This window comes from Protopterus annectens, chromosome 10.part0 (genome assembly GCF_019279795.1).
Source record: "Protopterus annectens isolate FY-2018-M chromosome 10.part0, PAN1.0, whole genome shotgun sequence".
NCBI classification, from domain to species: Eukaryota; Metazoa; Chordata; order Ceratodontiformes; family Protopteridae; genus Protopterus; species Protopterus annectens.
In genome coordinates, this window is record NC_056744.1 from 1,520,541,433 (window position 1) to 1,520,564,496 (window position 23,064).

At 39.6% G+C, this 23,064-nt stretch overlaps 1 protein-coding gene across 4 annotated transcripts in view; it reads right to left on the reverse strand.

Moving 5' to 3' along the window:
- LOC122813703 (zinc-binding protein A33-like) overlaps positions 1-23,064 on the reverse strand; it is a 596,671-nt gene that overhangs the window by 203,411 nt on the left and 370,196 nt on the right. For all 4 annotated transcript variants that reach the window (XM_044086161.1, XM_044086160.1, XM_044086159.1 and 1 more), the window contains exon 9: positions 1,118-1,174. In XM_044086161.1, the coding sequence (XP_043942096.1) occupies positions 1,118-1,174 (57 nt within the window). The remainder of the gene's footprint in view (positions 1-1,117; positions 1,175-23,064) is intronic.

Consider the following 23,064-nt stretch of genomic DNA (forward strand, 5'->3'; position numbering starts at 1 on the left):
ACTCTTCATATAGTCCAGGGAAGTACAGCTCAAGCTATTTTTACTCACATGTTTAATGGCTGCATCATATGTGTACTTGTGGTGCAGAGACTGAGTGCTTGTGTGATGTGGAGAATACACCCCTATGTCACCCACTTGGTTGTAAACTGGCTGAATGATAGGACATAGGAAGCCAAACTAGGTGAAGCCATATCTACACAAATACCTGTCACTAGTTGGGTTCCATAGGATACCACTACTCTGGAACAGGGTCATCAAACTTTTTTTTTTTTAATAAGAGTGGGACGTCAGACAAATTAGTTATAACTGCTGCCTCTGTCTGCGGAGGAAAATTACTAACTGCTGTTTGCTCATTATAAGGTTCTACAAGATTACTGTAATCAAACCACATCATTGGCAAATCCTGTGATACTTACACGCAGTTATGGGTTATTGTTAAAATAATCGCACTGAGATCCATTGCTGTTACAGAAGCTGTATCAGGAAGTATTAAAAGGAAGTACATTAGAATGGTAATTAAATAAAGGTTCATAGCAGACACAGAAGAAAACTGTCCTGCAGGTGGGAGTGATTCTTTAAATATCACTAGATTTGTAGGAGTTCTGGCTGGAGCAAGAAAAATGTGAAAACTTGTTACAAAAAAAAAATAAGGAATTAATATATGTAAAAACAGTTCTACAGTATCAGTTTCAGTGAGTGCAACAGAAGACATAAAATTGGAAATAAGAGACTAATTACATTTTCTGAGGTAACAAACTGTGTGTGTGTGTGTGTGTGTGTGTGTGTGTGTGTGTGTGTGTGTGTGTGTGCATGCATGCGCGTGTGTGTGTGTGTGTGTGTGTGTGTGTGTGAGACATGTCACCTTAAAATGCATAAATATATCAAGAAAAAAGTTATTATAAGAATATTACCACAATAAGAACACTTTAAAAATAGCCAGAGACCATTTAAAAAAATCTAAGATACTATTGCAGCAAGCAGGTAGTGAATTCCACAAATAAGGAACACAATAAGCATGGGCAAGGAAACCAGTTCTGCTGATCCCCTTTACTTATTTAGAGATTATATGAAAAGGTATTATACTAGCATAAGAATTCCAAGAGAGGAGAAAACTTACTTTCGGACTTGGGGCTTTTTACACCTTCTTCTGAAGGAGTGATTGGTCTATCTGGAGCTAAAATAAAAGGAAATGTGATTAAAAGAGAAAGAAACCAAGATGCACAATTTTACTGCATTTAATTTTTAAATGCTTAACAGAGGGCATACTGCTTATGAAACATGATCCAAATAGCTGATGATTATACACGGACATAACTGTCATGTCAGCATGGAATAACTGTATCTGCCAAAGGGTTACATAGTGATACTTAGGTACAGATCATCAAAGCATTAATATACACTTTATGGCCATCATCAAAACCCACAGCCAATTAGAAACTGGTAGCTAAGACTGAATGAAGTTATACTCAGATTGTACTAGCTACAGCTAAATACTGGCTTCTCAAATGAACTGACCTAAACTAGCCTTATCCATATAATATGAATATGACCATAAATTTAAAAAAAAAAAGAAACTACAACATGTGAACAAAGCAGCAACCATCCAAATGGCTCTGATCCCACATGACTGTATTACCTAAAATATAAATATAAATATAAATATAATTAAAAATGTAAAAAAAAAATCTTACAGTTTTTGTTACTTTGGTACTCTGTTAAGTCTAATCTTCATTCTAGAGGTTATCTCTATATTGTGTTCTGTTATCGTAGCTCCTCCTGGTATTTCTGAGAGCATTCCTTTATTTCTTAATAAAAATTCTCACTTCCTGCTTTTGTAGTTTGACAAGGATTCCTCTATCTGCATTTTGGGTAGACACTCTTTGGTCTCTGTCATAGGAACTTCTGCATGTAAGCGTCTCTGCAGAACTGTCTACTTCTTTCCATGACTTCACCACATTAATGAGATAATTTATCTCTGTATTTCTTTCCCTTTTCTGGCTGTACAACCTCATACTTAACTGCGTTATTCTTTCCATTACTTCAGACAGCCTCCTGCTATTTGGTCAGAAATTAGTTTTTTGTGGAAAGGGACTAACACTATTGCCTGATATCATGGGCTACATTTCTTAAGTTGGACATTCTTATTGTAAAGGCATGGTTAGACTTCCTGGGATGTCTTCATGTGTTCTCTTACTATGGACATTACCAGTCTATCAAGCATGCAATCTCACATGGTGTTCTATCAGACTTACACGTAGTATCTTTTCCTCTTCCCAAGTTTCCTTAGCAATGTTAAGCAGCACACTTGAGTGCATGACCTATGGAAGTTCAAGAGGGGTAAATGCATTTGCAGCTTGTGGCATTCCTCTGACTGCAAACAGTAAATACACTAACAACTGGCCCCAGTTTTTAACAAATGCATCAACAACTTTCCTGAGCATGGATTGTAGTGTTTTATTAAACCTCTCATCCACACCATTAGGCTGCAGATGGTCGAGTGATGTCTTCAGCTGTCTTACTTAAAGCACTAAAATAACTGAGACAGTACCACTGTCATAAAGACAGTGCCTTGAACAGTAAGTACCACTTTAGAGATACCCATTCTGGCAATAACCCTAGCATTCCTTTGCATAGGAGTGCTGCTTCTGGAAATTTGCTAGCACACTCCATTATGACTACCATGTACTGGTATTCACTGACAGATTTTACTAATGACCCCACATTGCCCTTAGCAGTACATTCGAAGGATATTTCTAGAGAGACTGTAGGATCAAATGGCATTCATACACAGGATGGGGTGCAGTTTTCTGACATTCTGAACAAGAAACACAGAAGTTCTCCATCTTTTTCAATATGACTTGCTAGTAAAATGTAAGTAAAAAAAAAATTACCTTTCCTGTAACTAGTGTAGTCCAGATTCAGATTTGCTGTATCCAGGACAGTATTAAGCTTCTGAGCCCCCCCCCCCCAAGCTTTCTGTGTTGGAGGGAAGCCTTCTAACTTATCAGTGGGAGTGGTAAGCACTAGGTAACCTATCTACCACATAAGGAGTGGTTCTGGCCCAGAAATTGTAGTTATTGGTCGCTTGGGCAGTTTTTCCATCTCTCTCAACTTTCTGAATTAAAAGTCTGCATTTGCACTTGTTTCCCTCCTTTCCTGTAACTAGTTTAGTCCAGATACAGATTCTTAGTTTTTGCACTTGAATTTGCTTATTCGTGATCAGCACTTGTTCAGAACCTGTAAGCACTAATTAACATACTAATTACTACAACACTTAACCTTCCTCATTACCTACAGGAAAACAGTTTTGGTACTTACCTTCCTCACTTGCTTAGAGAAAACAGCTCTTGTACTCACTTTCCTCACTTATCTAGAGGAAAATAGTTTTTTATTCAGGCATGTCCAAGAGTCAGCTCCCAGTGTTCTCTCCTGTCTATCTTCATAGGTTCATAGGTTCATAGGTTGGTACTAGGCTATCAGCCCTAGGGCCTATACAAGCCTAGCCATAACAATTCCCTGGCTATTTCTTCCCACATTATTTACTTTCCTGGACCCCTGTCTAGCAGGGCAACTGACGTGATCCCTGGGGTGAATTTCATTTCTCCCATCCAATCGTCAAGGTTCCTCTTGAAGAGGTCCAAAGAGGCACTCTGCTTGACATGTATGGGCAATCTATTCCAGAGTCTGGGGAGTCTCTGGGTCAGGAACCTATCCCTCCAGCATGTTTTGTTTATTGTGATGACAAGGTTTAGATCCCTGGAGCGTGTAGCTCTGAGGGATTGGGATTTCTTTAAGTGTAGCATGTCCAACAGCTCTGGGTTTGACATGGCCTTGTATGTTAAGCAGAGATTGCCTCTGAGCAGACGATATGCGACAGAGTATAGCTGGAGTTTTTTAAGGCGGTCAGCGTAGGGCATCTGCTTTAGGCCTGTGATCCTTTTAGTGAGGTTTTTCTGAGGCCTTTCCAGTTGTTGCAGATGTCTTGAGAGGTACATACCAAACGGGGCGTTGTATTCTATAATGGGTCTAATGAGGGATGAGTACAGTGGGACAATGACCTCCTTTTTTCTGGATGAAAAGCCCTTTGTGATGAGGTGTGCCACATAGAAGGATTTCCTGACTGTTGTGGCGATGTGGTTATCGAAGGTGAGACAACTGTCCACCTGTGTCCCTAAGTCTCTTATCACACTTTCTGTGTTTAGTGTACTGCCACCTATATGGTAATTCATGGATACATGTTTTTTCCCAAAGGGGATAACAATACATTTCTTGGCATTGAGCTTGAGCCCATGGCTCTGGCACCAAGCATCTGTTTCTGTAAGGCCCTTTTGTAGAGTATCCACATCATTTGGGATTCAATAATGGCTCCCAGTTTGCAGTCATCTGCAAACTTTGTTAGCCAGAGTCCCTTAGTGTTGACCTGTACTTCAGAGAAGTAGATGCCAAACATGAGCGGCCCCAGGACTGAACCCTGAGGTACTCCACTTGTCACTTGTCTGGAGCTGGATTTGGAGTCGGCTACTTTTACAGTGTGGGTTCTATCAGTAAGCCATTTAGCAACCCATTGGGTGACATAGGGATTAATGACCAACTTAGTAAGTTTATCTATGATTCCAGAGTGGGGGATGGTATCAAAGGCCTTGGCAAGGTCTAGATAGGCTGTGTGGACCACCTTACCCTTGCCCATGGCTCTGGAGACTGATTCAAAGAAGTCAATCAGGTTCAGGAGACAAGATCGGCCCTTCACAAACCCAAACTGGGTGGGGTCCAGTGTTTGAAGGTTGCCAATGTCTTTGTTTATAAGTTCCATGATAATACTCTCCATGGCCTTGCAGATAAGGCTTGTCAGACTGATGGGACGGTAGTTTCCGGGATCCAAGGTGGATCCCCCCTTGTGGTTTGGGATAACTGTAGCTCTGCACCACTCAGTGGGCACGAAACCTGAGGTGAGGCTATGATTAAACATGACACTTAGGTGAGGTGCCAGTTCATATTGTAGTTCATGTAGTACACAGCCCAGGATGTCATCTGGTCCCATGGATGCTGTATTCCTGGCTTTAGAGAGTGCGTTTTGTACCTGTGTGGCCGTTATTACTGGAATTTGGCAATCTTCCGGTATTGAGATGGGACATTTAGGGGGTGAAGTTGGCACTGAATCGATCTGCCAGGATATTGGCAATATCCTTTGGATCAGTATATTTAATGCCATTCTGTTTGAGCTCAGAGCAGATCTGAGCATTGCCATTTAGATTCTTGACATAGTTATAGAATGCTTTGTGGTTGTCTTTGGAATCTTTGGCAATTTTATTTTCGTAACTAGCTTTGGAGGATTTTATGAGGCATCTCAGTTTCTTACTGAGGCTAGTAAGGGAGTTTTTTGCATCCTGGGATCTGATGAATCTGGGCATCTTGGGGCAATGTAGAAATTGCCTCATGTACACAGACAACCCTCTCCTCCTACCACCCAACACTACAACCTGTGAGAGATGCACTTATCTAGCCAAACTGGAGGTAAAGCTCTCTCCAATCAAGACTGAACTTGACAGTCAAGAGGAGAAGGTAAACACTTGCACCACACCACACTCATCACATAGTCTCACTAAATCTACACCACCAAAATCCACACATAGAAGCACAAAAACATTCGCGGAGGCTCTCAATAATAATCTGCTCAAGCAGCAGAGACCTCCAAAGCAGAAATGCAAGCAACCTCCACCCCCCAACACAACCCAAATGACACATAGCCTGCAGACTCAGTGTGCCATTCAACCACAGCAAATAAGGCAAAACAACGTACCCAACACACTAGTCATAGGTGACTCTATAGTCAGGTACACTGATGTCCCACTCACCAGGCTAAAAAAGGAGAAGGTTACTGTCAGCTGCCTGTCGGGTGCCAGGATCCACCACATAACCCTCGCACTCAGGTCACTCCACAACAAGTACATATATGACTCTGTCATTGTCCATGTTGGTGTGAATGACCTGAGACGTACCTCCCTGGACTACATGAAAAGAGACATGGAAGAGCTCTCTGATCTTGTATCCCAGGTAGGTATGACCCTAGCCCTTAGTAGCATTCTGCCATCACCCAGAATGATGCCGCAGTACAAGGACAAAATGATTGACTTCAACAATTGGCTAAGCTTCTGGTGCCATTCTAAAGAGATCCAGTATCTGTCTGCCTGGGATGACATGGTCGACAGACCACGATGCTTTGCCAGAGATGGCCTGCAACTGTCACCCCTGGGATTCTGGATACTGGCTAAGGTTCTTGCCGCCCCTATAGTGCCTTTTTTAGGCAAGGTTCAAATGACAAATTCACCACTGTAACAGGAACAGCCAAACAAAAACTGAGGGTGACGCTACTCAGTGCTAGAAGTCTAAATCTCAAAATGCACTCACTCGAGGCACTCCTTAAAACAGAGAACATTAATATCTGTGCAGTGACTGAGACCTGGTTTAAGACTCCAGAGAGCACCCCTGCACTACCAGGCTATAACTCATACCACACTTTTCTGCCATGTTACCTGGACCGGAACACCAAAGGCGGAGGTGTGTCCATATTCATTAAGGATATCCACACCTCCAGGCTAGTTGCTCAGCATAATGCAGCCGAGGTTATCCAAGTGCAACTAACTCTGGGCAAAACTGCAATCCAAATTGTAGCTTGCTACAGATCACCCACCATGCCCCAGGATTCCCACTCCTCTTTTCTTGATGTACTGGAAAATATTGGGGTTCAACCAAACACCCTAATAATGGGCAATTTCAACTACTCCACCATTAACTGGGAAAACTACTCATGTACCAACTCCTTCACTCAACGCTTTCTGGAATTCATAAACTCCAATGTCCTGGATCAACTTACCCACACCCCCACCAGGGGCAACAATATCCTAGATCTTGTCATTAACAACATGAGTGACCGGTGTTCCACACCTGAAGTCAACACCTCATTGGTCCGATCCGACCATAAGCTAATTACCATAGATATCCACATTCTGCCCCCACCCCCCATTAAGGAAACCATGGTAAAAAATTTCTCCAAAGCCAACTTCATGCTTCTTAAGACAGAAGTGGTGAACTTCATGACACCCATGCAGATGGACAATACAGTTACGACTACTGAATCCTACACAATTGAACTTTATAAGCACTTACATGAGTGCATGGTTCGTGCTATCCCAAACAGAACCAAGATGCTATCCTCCAAAAAAAGGAAGCCAATCTGGTGGTCCCCTGCCATAAACAAACTGTACAACAGAAGGAAGAAACTATTGCAAAAGAGAATAAAATCCCATGAGTGGAGGAGCTCCCTGGCGTGATCCCTGATAAAATCCTCCAAAGCTAGTTACGAAAACAAAATCACCACTGATTCTAAAGACAACCACAAAGCATTCTATAGCTATGTTAAGAATCTCAGTGGCAATACTCAGATCTGCTCTGAGTTACAGCACAATGGCACTAAATTTACAGACCTAACTGATATTGCCAACATCCTGGCAGATAGGTTCAATGCTGACTTTACCCCCCCCTCTCACCCCCTAATGAGCCCATCTCTATACCAGAAGAATGCAAAGTTCCAGTAATCATGGCTGCACAGGTAAAAACCACACTCTCCAAAGCCAAGAACACAGCATCCATGGGTCCAGACAACATCCCAGGTTGCGTTCTACATGAACTACAGAATGAACTGGCACCCCACCTAAGGACCATGTTCAATTATAGCCTCACCTCAGGCTTTGTGCCTGCTGAATGGCACACAGCGACGGTTATCCCACCTCCACAAGGGGGGAGCCACCACGGACCCTGGGAACTACCACCCCATTAGCCTGACGAGCCTGGTCTGCTAGGCCATGCAACGTATCATCATGGAACTTATAAACAAAGACATTAGTAATCTCCAAACTCTGGACTCCACCCAGTTTGGGTTTGTAAAAGGCAGATCATGTCTCCTAAATCTGACAGACTTCTTTGAAGCAGTCACCAAAGCTGTAAACAAGGGTAAGGTGGTTCACACAGCCTAGCTAGATCTTGCCAAGGCTTTCAATGCCACCCCCCACTCTGAAATTATAGATAAACTCACTAAACTAGGTACAAATCCCTATGTCACAAGATGGGCTGCTAACTGGCTCACTGACAGAACCCACACTGTGAAAGTAGCAGACTCCAAATCCGACCTCAGACCAGTGACAAGTGGAGTACCACAGGATTCAGTCCTGGGTCCTCACCTGTTTGGTATCTACTTCTCTGAAGTGTAGGCTAACACAGAAGGTCTTTGGCTAATGAAGTTTGCAGATGACTGCAAATAGGAGCCATAATCAAAACTCTTAACAATGTGGACATCCTACAAAAGAGCCTCAATGAGACAGATGCCTGGTGTCAAAGCCATGGCCTCAGGCTCAATGCCAAAAAGTGCATTGCCATCTCCTTTGGTAAAAACTCTGTACCCATGAACTACAACATAGGTGGTAGTATACTTAACACCGAAAGTGTGATAAGAGACCTTGGGACACAGGTGGACAGTAGTCTCTCTTTCGATAATCACATCGCCACAGTAGTCAGGAAATCCTTCTACGTGGCACACCTCATCACAAAAGGTTTCTCATCCAGAAAAAAAGAGGTCATTGTTCCCCTCTACTCATCATTCATTAGACCCATTATAGAGTACAACACCCCTTTTGGTACGTACCTCACAAGACATCTACAACAATTGGAAAGGCCACAGAAATATCTCACAAAGAGGATTACTGGCCTCAAACAGATGCCCTACTCAGACCGTCTCAAAAAACTCCAGCTTTACTCCATCGCATATCGCCTACTCAGATGTGATCTCTGCCTAACATACAAAGCTATGTCAAACCCAGAGCTGTTGGACATGCTCCACTTAAAGAAATCCCAGTCCCTCCGAGCTACACACTCTAGGGACCTAAACCTTGTCACCACAATAAACAGAACATGCCGGAGGGATAGATTCCTGTCCCAGAGACTTCCAATACTCTGGAATAAACTACCTCTCTATAGCAAACAAAGCTCCTCATTAGCACTCTTCAAGAAAAATTGTGGTGATTGGATGGGAAATAGGAAATTCACCCCAGGGATCACCTCTGTGGCTCTGCTCAACAGTGGCACAGGAAAATAATTTTTTGGGTGGCAAAAGCCAGGGTACCTTTTTGGCTGAACTTGTATAGGCCCCAGGGCTGATAGCCTAGTATCTACTTAGAACCTACGTGCTAATATAGATCAACAGTCTGCTCTCACCCCATCTGTGGCCAGTCTGAGTGCATTAGGTTCATGGGTATTTACTAGGATAATGACCACAAGGGCTTTTTAATCCTAGCCATTCATCCCAAATCTCTGACAAGTTCTGATATCCTTGATAAGTGTAAGCATGGGCCTGGGAGAAGAATTATTTACAGTTTACCTGTGTCCATTAGAGACACAGGTGCCAAACCAGAGGATAAATGTACGGTTTCCCATCCAATTGTCCAAGTTGCACTTGAATTGGGTTAGGGAGGAACTCTGCTTCACATGTATTGGGAGCCTGATGCATAGACAGGGTAGTCTCTGGGATACATACCTATCACTCCAGCAAGTTCTATTTATATCACAGCCACGGCTTAAGTATTTAGAATGGGTAATTCTGGTACTGTTTGTTTTGTGGCTATGCAGGAGGGTCATCAGAGTGGCATCTGACAATGCCCTGTATACCAAGCATAGATCTCCCCTCAAAAGCCTATAGGTGACAGAATACAGGGATAGGGCCTTGAGGCGGTCTGCATAGGACATAATACTTATGCCCTGTATTTTTTTAGTGAGGAACCTTTGTGGACATTCTAACTGTTGGATATGCCTGGTTAGGTACATACCAAAGCGGGCATTGTACTCAGTGATAGGTCTGATGAATGCCGAATTCAGTGGAACAATGACTTCTTTGCTTGTAAGTTGGGCAACATAGAATGATTTCCTCACCGCTGTACACATGTGATGATCAAAGGCTAGATTACTATCTATGTGTGTCCCTATGTCCCTGACTACTGGGTCAGCTCTAAGGGGTGTGATGTCAATATGATAGTTACCAGGGATGGATGACTTCCCAAAGTATACTATTATGTGTTTCTTGGCATTTAGTTTTAGTCCATGGCTCTTACACCAGTTATTCGTCTGTGTCAGCCCCTCCCGGAGAACATCTGTGTCAGTGTGAGATTCAATGACACCTCCTAATTTGCAATCATCTACAGATTTAGTCAGCCAGAGACCACTGACATTGGTGTTGACTTCTGAGAAGTAAATGCCAAAAAGAAGCGGTCCGAAGACTGATCCCTGAGGGACTCCAATTGTGACTGGCCTCTTTGTAGAGGTGGATTCCCCAATTCTAACTTCCTGGGCCCTGTCTGCAAGCGAGATGGCTATCCACTGGGTGACATACGAGTTTGTACCTAACCTGTTGAGTTTGTCAACAATGCCAGAGTGGAATATTGTGTCAAATGCCTTGGCCAGGTCAAGATAGGCAGTGTGAATGATTTTGCCTTCATCCACTGCTTTGGTGACCTTCTCAAAGAAGTCTACCAGGTTGAGTAGATATGATCTGCCCTTGACGAAACCAAACTAGGTTGGTTCCAGTGTCTGGAGGTTTACTATATCTCTGTTGATCATCTCCATGATAATTCTTTCCATGACTTTACATATAAGACTAATGAGACTTATGGGTCTGTAGTTTCCAGGGTTTGTAGATGGCCCACCTTTGTGCAGAGGGATGACTGTTGCCTTTCTCCATTCATGGGACATGAAGCCTGTTTGGAGGCTACAGTTAAATAGTAATTCCAGAGGCCCTGATAGGTCATGTTTCATGCTATTTAGAAGGTATTCTGGGATATTGTCTGGGCCCATTGATGCAGTGTTCTTGGTCTTAGAGAGAGCAATAAGGACCTGTTCCCTAGCGATAGTAGGGAGTTATATTTGATGATATTTCCTGACAGAAGGTTGAGGGGAAAGAGGAGTAAAGTTAAAGCTGAATTTATCCACCAGGAGTTTGTTATACCTTCTGGCTCAATACAGGTGGCTTCATTTACAATGAGCTCTGCACACAATTGTGTATTGCCTTTGAGGTTGCGGACATAGCTACAGAATGCTTTGTGGTTGCCCTTAGGTATTATAATATAGTGTAGCAAATGCATTATGCTTACTGATTGGTCACTCCTTCTACCAACTGATAGCATGATCTTCAAGAGATGTAAATAACCAATATCCACTGCAACATAAAAAACAAGCTTGAGACTTGTTACAACAAGGTTGACAAATTTGCAACCGATGCAAAATACTCTTCCCGTCATTGTATTTCACTAAAACCACTTAACTGACTCAACCTTCCCCATCATCTCACCTACCTAAAGCTAGTCACAGCTCATAAAATTATTTACAAACTTTCAGACTGCCCAGCCCTCTCTTCCACTTCCGTCCCTACCCTATACCACCCTAACAGGCCACTTAGATCTGAAAACCAACTAGTGCAAGTACACAAACCTAAACTCGCTGCCGGCAACATGCTTTATTCCTTCTCTGTTGCCAAGCTTTGGAACTATTTACCTTCAGCTATCAGAACCGTTAGTAAAATCAATTCCTTCACAAAAGAATTGCAATTACATCTCTCTTCCCTCTGGCAATGCACATGCACCTGTTCTCATTCTTCTATAACTTGAATGCCCACACTCTAAGTTCACTCACACACTATCCCGCATCCCTTCCCTCTTCAAACTCACTCATACGCACTACCAAAACAAACCTTGCTAAACTTTTACTCTTCTATCCATCTTTTCTACAATACCTCTCACTGCCCCCCCTTCCCATCCTTTTACAAATCAGTTTTCACATATTGCTTTCTATAAACCACTTAATTATGTTTATTAACTCAATTAATCTTCTAGTTTTGCAACCTGCAATACTTGTTATGCTCAACTATACTCACATGTACATATAATTTGTGTGCCACCCTTGCATTTATGGTATATTACTATGTATGCATTGTTTTACTTGATTTTATCTGGAAGCTGTTTTATATTGTAATTACTGTTTGTATGTTTTGTACTGTTAGTCTGTGGAGCTTTTCTCTCCGGGCCTCCACTGAAAATTTCTCAGTAAACAAATGGCAATAAATAAACAAAATATTTAAGAAAGAGGTAGCTAAACCTCTCACATATGTCCACTGTTGGAGGACATCACACATCCACAACACCATATCAATCACAACACACTACTAAGCCCATAACTTATGTTGAGGCTATAAATAAAATATTTCTAAAGCCTCCTAGAACATAATCTAAAACATCTCAGCCTTCAGTATACCAGGCCACACCTATTCCTTCTCCACTCCTATATACTGCCAGTCCACATAGATCTGTAATGGATATACATAATAAGATTGATGAAAGAATTTTATTTATTTATTTATATTTTACATTGGTTTACTGGGATGGTCCGACTGGCACAGTGCCCATTTTCAGTGGAGGCCCGGGGAGAAAGGCTCCAGCTTAAGCTTACACACAAAGTCATCACATCAAGTAATAGAAATTATAGACAAAAAAATGAGTGTTAACACATTTACAGGACAAAAATATATACATAATATCAAACAGAACAAGACTTTAAATACCTGAATGTAAACAAATATATGGTTGAACTTATATATGTGAAGGAACATAGCATTAGTTTATAGAAATAAATAGAAGTTAATAGAAATAAATTACGGAAAGTAAATAAGGGCCAAATTGTTAGAAGTCTGGAAAAAACAGATAAACAAAGTAATGAAGACCATTAAGAGAAATTCGAGTAATATAAAAGATGCAAATAGGATACATTACTGTGCAGCTAAATTAATAACAGATAAAGTCTTACCACAAAAACATAAAGCAATAATGGAAAGGAAGGAAAAAGTAAAATTCCGCTATGGAAGCGTCAAACAGAGAAAACTGTAAAGTAATTAAGACAAGAAATGTAATTGTTAGAAGAATATAGAAGAGTGAGCATATCTACAATAATACTTAGAAAGCAAGATATGGTAAAAACAATGTGCAGTATCAAAACAAACACTGATCCATCATACACTATTGCAAATCATAAACCAAAGTTATGAGCACAGGCAGAAAAACTTAGAAAATATGCAGGAAAATCTAAAGGAAAAGTACAAAATAAGCAATTCACTGATGACCCAAAAAAAGTTTTACAGAAAACTGGGAAACAAAAAAATAGAAACACCACCAAAAAAAAAAAAAAAAAAAAAAAAGAAATAGGCACAATGTGGAGAATTATTTATGAAGACTCAGTGGCACATAACAAAGATGTTGAATGGATAAAAAAAAATAAAACAAACATTAAGGAGTTCAAATATAGAGGATAGGAAATGGGATGAAGTAAGTTTCAGATAAATTGAAGTAAAATTAATAAAAGTTCTTAACTGGAAATCCACAGGCCCAGTATTAACATATTTATACCAATATTTAGCCCTGAATAAGAATTACTTATATGTGCATCCCAACAGACACCAACCTGGTTAATAACAGGAAAAATTATACTACTCCTTAAGAGTAAAGCTGCAAGCTAAAAACTACAGACCAAAAACTTCCCTTCTCATGATGTACAAACTATACACTGGAATTGTTGCGGACAGAGTTTATTGTCATTTGGAAAAAAACTCAGTCATGGCAATAAAACAAAAGGGTAATAAAATAAACACATGTGGAAAAAAGGATCATTTGTTGCTAAATAAAGCCATAATACAGAATTGTAAAAAGGGGAAGAATCTAAGTATGGCATGGATAAATTACAAAAAAAAAGCATTTGACAGCATTCCACATTCATGGGTAAAGGAGTCCTTCCAGATGTATAACATAAATCCTACATTGATCAACTACATTGCAGTGAACATGAAACAGTGTCAATCCACTTTCCAGTGAAGCCAAAACAAAGGGCTAATTATTATCTCAGGAATAAAAGTCAAAAGGGATATATCCAGGGTGATTCTTTGTCACTGCTGCTGTTTTGTCTTGATCTTAACCCATTAAGTTGTTTACTTAGGTCATGGTTACAATATGGCTCCCAGAAAACAACTTTGCTTGTAGACTTCTCATCTACCTTTTCTGGATATCTTAAAACTGTATAGTTCCTCAGATGAGGAGTTGAAAGCACAACTACAATTGTTAAAACTTTTGCAGATGATGTAAGAATGTTGCTTGTTCTTGATAAATGTGTAAAAGCAATGTTTAAAGCAGGAAAGTTGTAGTACCAAGAAAATATCAATCTGGGTCAGGAATGTGATACAAAGGGACTTGAACAGGAGGGAGTGTATACATATTTGGGAATTGAAGGATCATCGATAAAACATGAATATGTGGATAACATCCAGTACGGAATACTTAAGAAGACTAAGACTAATACTGAGAACAGAGTTGACATTTAGGAATAAATTCCGAGCTATAAATCAATTTGTTCTTCCTGTTTTAATGTACAGTTTGATGTGAATAACTGGCCTCAAAAGGTATTGGATCATTTTGTTAGGAAAACAAGAAAAATGTTTCATGCTTATGAAATGATATATAAAAATCAGTGTTTACCAAGATTGTATATTTCTTCCTCTGAAGAAGGTATGGGCCTCAATGAAATTAATTACATGTATAGAGCTGCAGTCATGAGACTGCGTACATATTTGCTGACCTCATCAGATCCAAACATAGGGAAAGTTTTAAAATGTGAGGAGAGGAAATCTAAGAAGACCTCTCTGCTTAGTTTATTAGAAGCATTCCTGTGTCAATTGGGAATGGAAACCAAACCAGAAGTAGACAAAAAAATTAGACAACTGAATGTGCCAAAAAAGAAAGTATATAAGGAGAAGAATCAGATGACCTCCTGCATATTTGCAAAACAAACAGCACCAGAATTACCCATTCTAAAGACTTAAACCTTGCCTGTGATATACACAGTACCTGTTGGAGAGACAGGTATGCATATCAGAGACTACCCCTTCTCTGGAACAGGCTCCCCATCCATGTGAAGCAGAGTTCCTCCTTATCTCAATTCAAGTGTAACTTTAACTGTATAAGGAACAGGAGATTCATCCCTGGATTGCCACCTATGTCTCTAATGGATACAGACAGCCTGTAAATGGTTGATCTCCCAAGCCCCTACTTACACTTATCAGGGGTACGAGAAATTGTTTTGGGATGCATCACTAGGCTGAAAAAGGCCCTTGTGGTCATCACCTAGTAAACACCTATGAACCTATGAGAAGGAAAGAAATGTGGAAAAGGCATAAATATTGTGGCAAGTGAGAGATCTCCTGGAACAGCCTCATGGTGTTCAGGATTTGATGCAGAAATGGCTAAGGAAAGGTGACTTGAAACCAGAAGATGAAAGGTTAATAATGGCAGCTCAAGGTAATGGACCCCACACATTTTGGATTATAATTCCATTGAACATGTGCGAGAAACAAATGTAAGTTCTGTAAAAAAGAGCTGGAAACAGTCACACATCTTGTTGCTGGGTGTGATACATTCATGGCAGAGGGCTTACACTGACAGGAAGAAGAATGTGACAAAACTGTTGCACTGGGGATTGTGCAAACACTACGACAAAGAAAGAGCTGAGAAGCATTGGAAGCATGAACTACAAAGAATTATAGAGAATGATGAAGTGTACATCACACGGGATCGCCCATTACCAACAGTTAAAAAACAGATGTGAGCAAAACAGATAAAACAGTCCATGAAAAAAAGACAAGAAAACAGATATAATAGTCCATGAAAAAAGACAAGAAAACAGATATAATAGTCCATGAAAAAAGACAAGAAAACAGATATAATAGTCCATGAAAAAGACAAGAAAACAGATACAATAGTCCATGAAAAAAGACAAGAAAACAGATATAATAGTCCATGAAAAAGACAAAAGTAGCATTGATAATTGAAACTGCTACACCTAGTGATTACAGTGTGTTACATACAAAGAGACACAAAGTCATAAAATATCAGGATTTGCAGGCAGAAATGAGGGTAATGTGGAAGAAAAATACTCAAGATGGTTCCAATAGCAGTAGGAGCAATGGGTCTAATAAATAGAATCTACAGACATACTTAGATATTCTACCAATGCAAGTAACTCAACATGAATTCCAGAAGGAGTCAGTTCTAGGCATTTTGCAAGTGCCAAGAACACTTTTGGCTAACATCAAAAGACTGAAACAATTCTAATTTCATGAAATTTAATTATACCATTTCTTAGGAATTACAAACTGAAAAGACTTAGAGAAATGAAACCAACAAAAACAGAATGTAATCTGCTTCCCAGTGACATACTCCATTATATCATAATGTCCTTAAGGTCCCTTAAACTAGGTAGCCCATGTATGAGTAAAACACCTGAGATGCTCCACCCAGAGAGGCATGCAAAGAGATATACTGGAATCTACTAGGTATGTATTAGAGGCAGGAAAATAATCTGGTTTTGAGTAATTTCTTGCCTTCACCAAGAATAATGATTAGATACCAAGACATGATAAATGGCTTTAACAATTTGCTATGTAGTTGGTGCCATTCAAAGGGATCGAGTATGTGCCAGCCTGGAATGAGATGGCTTGCACATCTCATAATAAGGGTGCTGCATGCTGGCTAACACCTTTGCTTCATCTTGGGTGACTTTTCCAGACAGTGTCCCTCTGCTGGACATTCCTACATAGCAAGTTCAAACCCAGATTTGGATAACATTATAGTAGCATTACTCAGTACTAGGAGACTAAACAGAAAGATCCCACAACACAAGGCACTCCTGCAACTCAGACATATTTATATTTGACAGTTACTGATACAAGGTTTCTGTGCAATGACAGCACTCCCTCTATACCAGGGTTTAGTTATATTCAAGAAAGGAAATTGTTTTACCACCAGAGTGATATACCTTGCTCTATGTGATACGTGCAATGTAGTCTATGTTGGGAAAATGTTGAGGGCATTGACAAGCAGAATCTATGTGCACGTATATGATGTTAAAAACAAGAAGGATACCAGTGCATTATATAGGCATTCCCTCACTTGTTCCAATTTTAAAGGCTTTAAATTTGGTAGTTTGGATACTGTGGACATAGATTTGAGAACGGTAAATGGAAGAATTTATTAAGTAAAAAAGAGCTGGTTTGGCAACTCTGTCTAGCAGCTAATTTTCTACCAGGTATAAATGATTCCTTGACAATACTTCCAGCCCTAAAAGAAAAATCTATAAAACTTTAAGTATTTTAACATTTTTACATGCATTACTGTGCCTGTATTTTTAAATATATGCTGAAGGTATTTAATATATAACAGTGTTTTATTTGTAAAAAGCTAAGTTGGCTTGAATATTAACATCCTGTGTGTTTAATATTGCTCATGTGACCATTTTACATGTGACTTTTTTTGACAATACCATTGGCTCAGTTTTATCTATTATGTAACATGTACTGGTATAAAATGGTTCTTGAATCAGTGTGCTTTATTCTGATGAAGTCTTCTATGTGAAAGACGAAAGCACTTAATCTTGGTGTGTTTTTACTGCAATAAATGGACTTCGTATACAGGCTTGTTTGGTGTGTTTTCCATTTGGTTCCTGTGTATCTGTCTTTGACAAACACAGTGTCTGATAACTATGTATCTGGCAAAAGCGCCACTCGAACATATGAACAGTGGATGTTCAGCCTGGTAGTACATTTGGATTGTGCTGGGCTCTTGTGGTTCCTGGGAGAGTCTCTATAGACAGCAGTTTAATTTTTGCTGAGTGAGACTTGGGGGCTGTTGTGCGGCCTTTTGTATCGCCTGCAAGGTCCGACTGGGCAGAGCGCATTTTTTGTGGAAGTTCGAGAGCAACAGTTGCAGACAGACTTTTCCAGCTTTGGGTTCACTGAGTTCTGGCTTTCAAAACAGTATCTTTACAGACTATACTTCAACCAGAGTTTCCTTAGTAGCAATAAGGCAGCACTGGTAGCAGATAAAGAACCAACCCATATAATAGCCGTTTTAGAGCAGGTACTATTGAGTCTCAAACTTTCATAGGGTATCCTTTTTCTGAATATTGCCTTCATTGGTGGAGCATTCTTCACTGCTGTAGGGATACAGTGGAAATTATATTAGGAAGGCTTTGGCCGAGACGTCAGAGATTTTATTAAAATTTGGTGGCAACTGTGTTCGTTGTTCTGTGAAATTATATAAGGAGGCTGCTTGATGGTTGTTTTACTTTGATGTGAGCGGCACTCGTTTTTATGAATACTAACCCTCAAAAGCAGTTGGTATCGTAAATTTATGGTGGTACTTTACATTACAAAACAGAAAAGCAAGAATACAACAGAAAAAAAATGTGATAAAGAAGACCATCGTAAGATAGGCAAATTCCAGACAGATGTTTCAGAGAAAGGTGGCAAAACAGCACTTAGAAAACCAAAGCCATGCTTCTTACCTGCAAAGATCATAAAAATGACAGCTGCAATTCCACTGTCCACAAAACAAAAATTCTATCAGAAGAGGCGAATACCAACCGATTTCCTGAAGTTGGAACTTTAATTATATGAGGTGGACTTTATCATTACAGTTTTTATTGTACTGTTTAGACTCTGCTTTGCATTGGGCCAACTATTTTTTGTGGTAGTTTGGCTGTTTAAACTGTTTAATCTGTCTGTTGCATACTGTGTGGCATCCATATTAGAAGGTTTTTCTCTACAAGTGGAACTTTTATTATTATAAAGTAGTTAGGAGGAGAAGTAAAAGTCAAGCATTAATGTACACGAGGAAGGCTCTACCATTTCCTAGTACCTGTGAGCAGTTTAGACCTTTATTCCTTTTGGAATAATTGGTCGTGTATACTACTCTAAAATTTTGGAATGGTTTATGTAAGTGAACATCAACAATTTCAGCGATTTTTGTATGAATGATATATACTTATACACAATATTGGCTTCATATAACCATTTCATTTGTGGGCCTATGAATGTATATCAACACCCAGTTTGCCAGCGGCTATTTTGGTGTCATGTATGGAGTGATAATCAGGCTTTAGATGTTTGACAGCATAAGGAGATATATGGAGGTGATTCTATCGTCATTTCATGAATGCCTGCACATTGCCATTTTTTGTTTTTTTGTAAACGGGGACTAATGCTGTTTTTCTACAAACTGTTGGACTTGGTGTTACTTAGGCAACAAAGTGGCCTTACTAACTGTGACTTTATTTACCATCATTTCGAACCAAGAAATGTGATATTGGCAGCCTGTGATATTCAGTTGAACCCCTTATTATTTTTTTGAGTAGGGAATCTCAATTTGGATTTAACAACCACTACCTCAAAACTTATACCTATACACTCCTCCCACTAACCCCAAAACTAATCACAAAACCCAGAAAACACCATCTACCAATCCTCATTTACTAGACACACCTCCCACTAATTAACACACTCCTCCCACTAATTCCTGCACATATACCATTACAGCCACTCAATATGGGCACAATCAATGCCATCACCCTTGCACTACTAGCTGTAATTTATCACCTCACCTCCTATCACATCACTCTTCTTGCCACCATTACCATCCCATCAAAACATACATCCAAATACACCACCCACACCAAACACTATAGCCTACACATATCCTCAAGTAATTACAATCACAGCACAATCCCTCTAGCACCCACAGCACTGATCAAAACAACCACAAAATCACTTTCCACACATAAGTACATACACATTCTTGCTAAGCTTTCAAAACTCCTTCACCATATCAGTCACCAACTAAGATTAGCAGATGACATACACCCTAATCCAGGCCCAAACCTTGACATACACTCCCCCTCCTCCCCACCCCATCTAATAACTCAACCTTACTTTCCAGACTAAAGAATAGCCTACTTTTCCTCAACTTAAGCATACGTAGCATTAATAATAAAGTACATCTACTACATACTCTAACAGACACCTATTCCCCAAACCTACTATCCCTAACCAAATCTTGGTTAAACCCTACCACTCCAGATAGCGAATTCCTTCCCCCAGGCTATAATGTAATAAATAATGATAGACATTTCAGAAAAGGGGGTGGTGTAGCATTACTTTATAAAAACAACTTAAAGGTTACCATTATTGACCCTCCTATACTCCCCCTAATGTCCTCAGAACTACTACTAGCCAAACCTGAACTTACCAACAAAAAAAACTATGAATATTATAACAGGGTAGATACCACCAGGCAATAACATCCCACCCTAGAAGCCCTTCTACATTGGAGCAATCAAAACCTACCCCAAGAAACAATCATCCTAGGTGACTTTAACATAGACTGGCATACATGCTCCAGCTCCAACCCCTCCAACTTTATAAATCTGTATAATTTCTCCCAAATCATTAACTCTAGTACAAGGCTAGGTAATAATAAAAGCAAAGTATATAGATGTGTGTGTATATATATATATATATATATATATATATATATATATATATATATATATATAGATGTGTGTATATGTATATATATATATATATATATATATATATATATATATACACACACACACACACACACACACATAAATATATATATATATATATATATATATATATACATGGATCTACCTGACAACACCGACACACCACAACACCGACAACGAAATCACCGACACCACATAACCGACAGTTCACAAACACGAAACCTCACATGCCCGACACACCATAATCCCGACAATCAACAAACAAAACAAATCCCCTGTCCAAAAAGCACACACACAACACAAGCACACCAAAATCCTTACAAACCCACACTAAACCTCACATACACAACTATCTACAACCTTAACCCAAACCCTAACCCTAAGGTCCGTCACTATCACACACTCACCTAACCCGCGCCCTAACCCTAACCCTAACTCACTTAACCCACCCCTAACCCAAAGACTGTCACTATCGCACACTCACCTAACCCACGCCCTAACCCTAACTCACTTAACCCGCCCCTAACCCAAAGACTATCACTACCGCACACTTACCTAACCCGCGCCCTAACCCTAACTCACTTAACCCACCCCTATCCCTAGAGACCGTCAATATCGCACACTTACCTTACTCGCACCCTAACGTCCGTCACTACCGCATACTTACACAGCCTTTTCCCATGTCTGTGTTCTCAGCGTCGGGGTTTTCATCTGTCGGTCTTCTCAGTTTTCGATCTTCTGGCATTGCTGTTCTCATTGTCGGCATTCTAAGCTTTCGACATTGTCAGGTAGACCCATGTATATATATATATATATATATATATATATATATATATATATATATATATATATATATTTATATATTATAGAGAGAGAGAGAGAGAGAGATGTGTGTAAATAGATGTATATATATATATATATATATAGAGAGAGAGAGAGATGTGTATATATATATATATATATATATATATATATATATATATATATATATATATATATCTACAGACACGCACACACACAAACATGTCTGTGTGTGTGTGTGTGTGTGTGTGTGTGTGTGTGCATTACTTTTTAACAGTTATCCTTCAATCCATGGGTTTTGTAAGCAACAATTGTACTGTATGGATAAAAAAATATCTGGGGGTGGGTACTGCAGTTGCTTTTTCCCACACTGAAATATTTAGAATAGTAACAGATAAAAAATGGAACAGAAGACACTCAATGATTTGAATGATCCATTTTTCAGATTAGTTCTTGCTTACATAAGAGATAAGACCACAAGTCCATAAGGGAATACCAGCATTTCAGTATTTCTATGAGGACATGGGGTTCATACATTTATAGGGCTGGTGAACAGTCTCAAGGTTTATTAATCATCACTGAGTTTGATGCTCTGGATCTTATTCTGTAACTTACAGCCACTCAGGTAGTTACACAGTTCCTTCTTAAGATAGGATTGATGAACGAAGGTTAACTAAGTGGGAGATCTTAGTCCACAGGCATGGTAGCCTTTGAGATGTGAAGTTGTTACAGTTCATAATACGGATGATATAAATTTTTATTGGGGCTGAATGTATTCTTGTGTTCAGCTCACTACTGGATCTAAGGAAAGGTTTTCAAAAAATAAGGGCTCCTTCAATGCTCTGTATGTGAAGGAAAGATCTCATCTAACAAGGCTAAAATAAGATGAAGAGAAGAGAGAGAGCGTTGCTGTAGTCTTTAGCTATATGACAAACCTTGAGGCCCCTTGAATTCTCTCTGTTTAAAAAATCTTTCCACCTACTCCAACCATATCAGGTGGACAGTGAGTAAGTTACAGAACAGGGTGCAGTATTCTACAATTGGTCTGATAGGTCAGGGAATAATCTAACCATATCCTAAGGAATATGATAATAAGGATAATAAGTGGCTGCAGGATCTTTTTTTTTTTGAGGGCCATTCTTATAAATTATGGCCTGTTTCTTATTGTATAACTTCTCACATATCCCAGTGAAACCCTCTTATTGTGTGTTTTAAATGGAAACTACATCACAGCCAGACCATTGTAAGACTATAAGTACTCTAAATGCAAAGTAGAATTTCATACCTTAAGACATTAGAGCAGGTCATAGATGAGCAGCGAGAAGGACCCTGTGCAGAACCTTGAAGAACACCTGAGTGTACTATTTTTGCATCTGAATAAGTCTGGCTGGAAAAAAAAAACTGCAAAATGCATTCAATGATATAGCTAAAAAAAACAAACAAAATTTTAACAAAAGAGGTACTTCATAGGGGACCAAGTAAGAAGGAGAGGTTTACAGTACAGAAGTTATATTTTAACCCCACACATAATGCATCTTTGCAGAAACCATTTCCTGCAAATGGCATTTCTAACAGAGAATAGGGATGTTAGGATGCTGTAGTCCTCTCTCATTACAATCTGGGTTGAAAAGATGATAGCATATTTGATAACAAACACCACAATTTGTTTTCTAATGTTTTCCTAAAGCTTTATTAGGACCAAAAGATTAGAAATTGATCTAAGAGGATCTGCCCTCTCTCTAGAATACTAATTTTAGAGGGAAATGACAA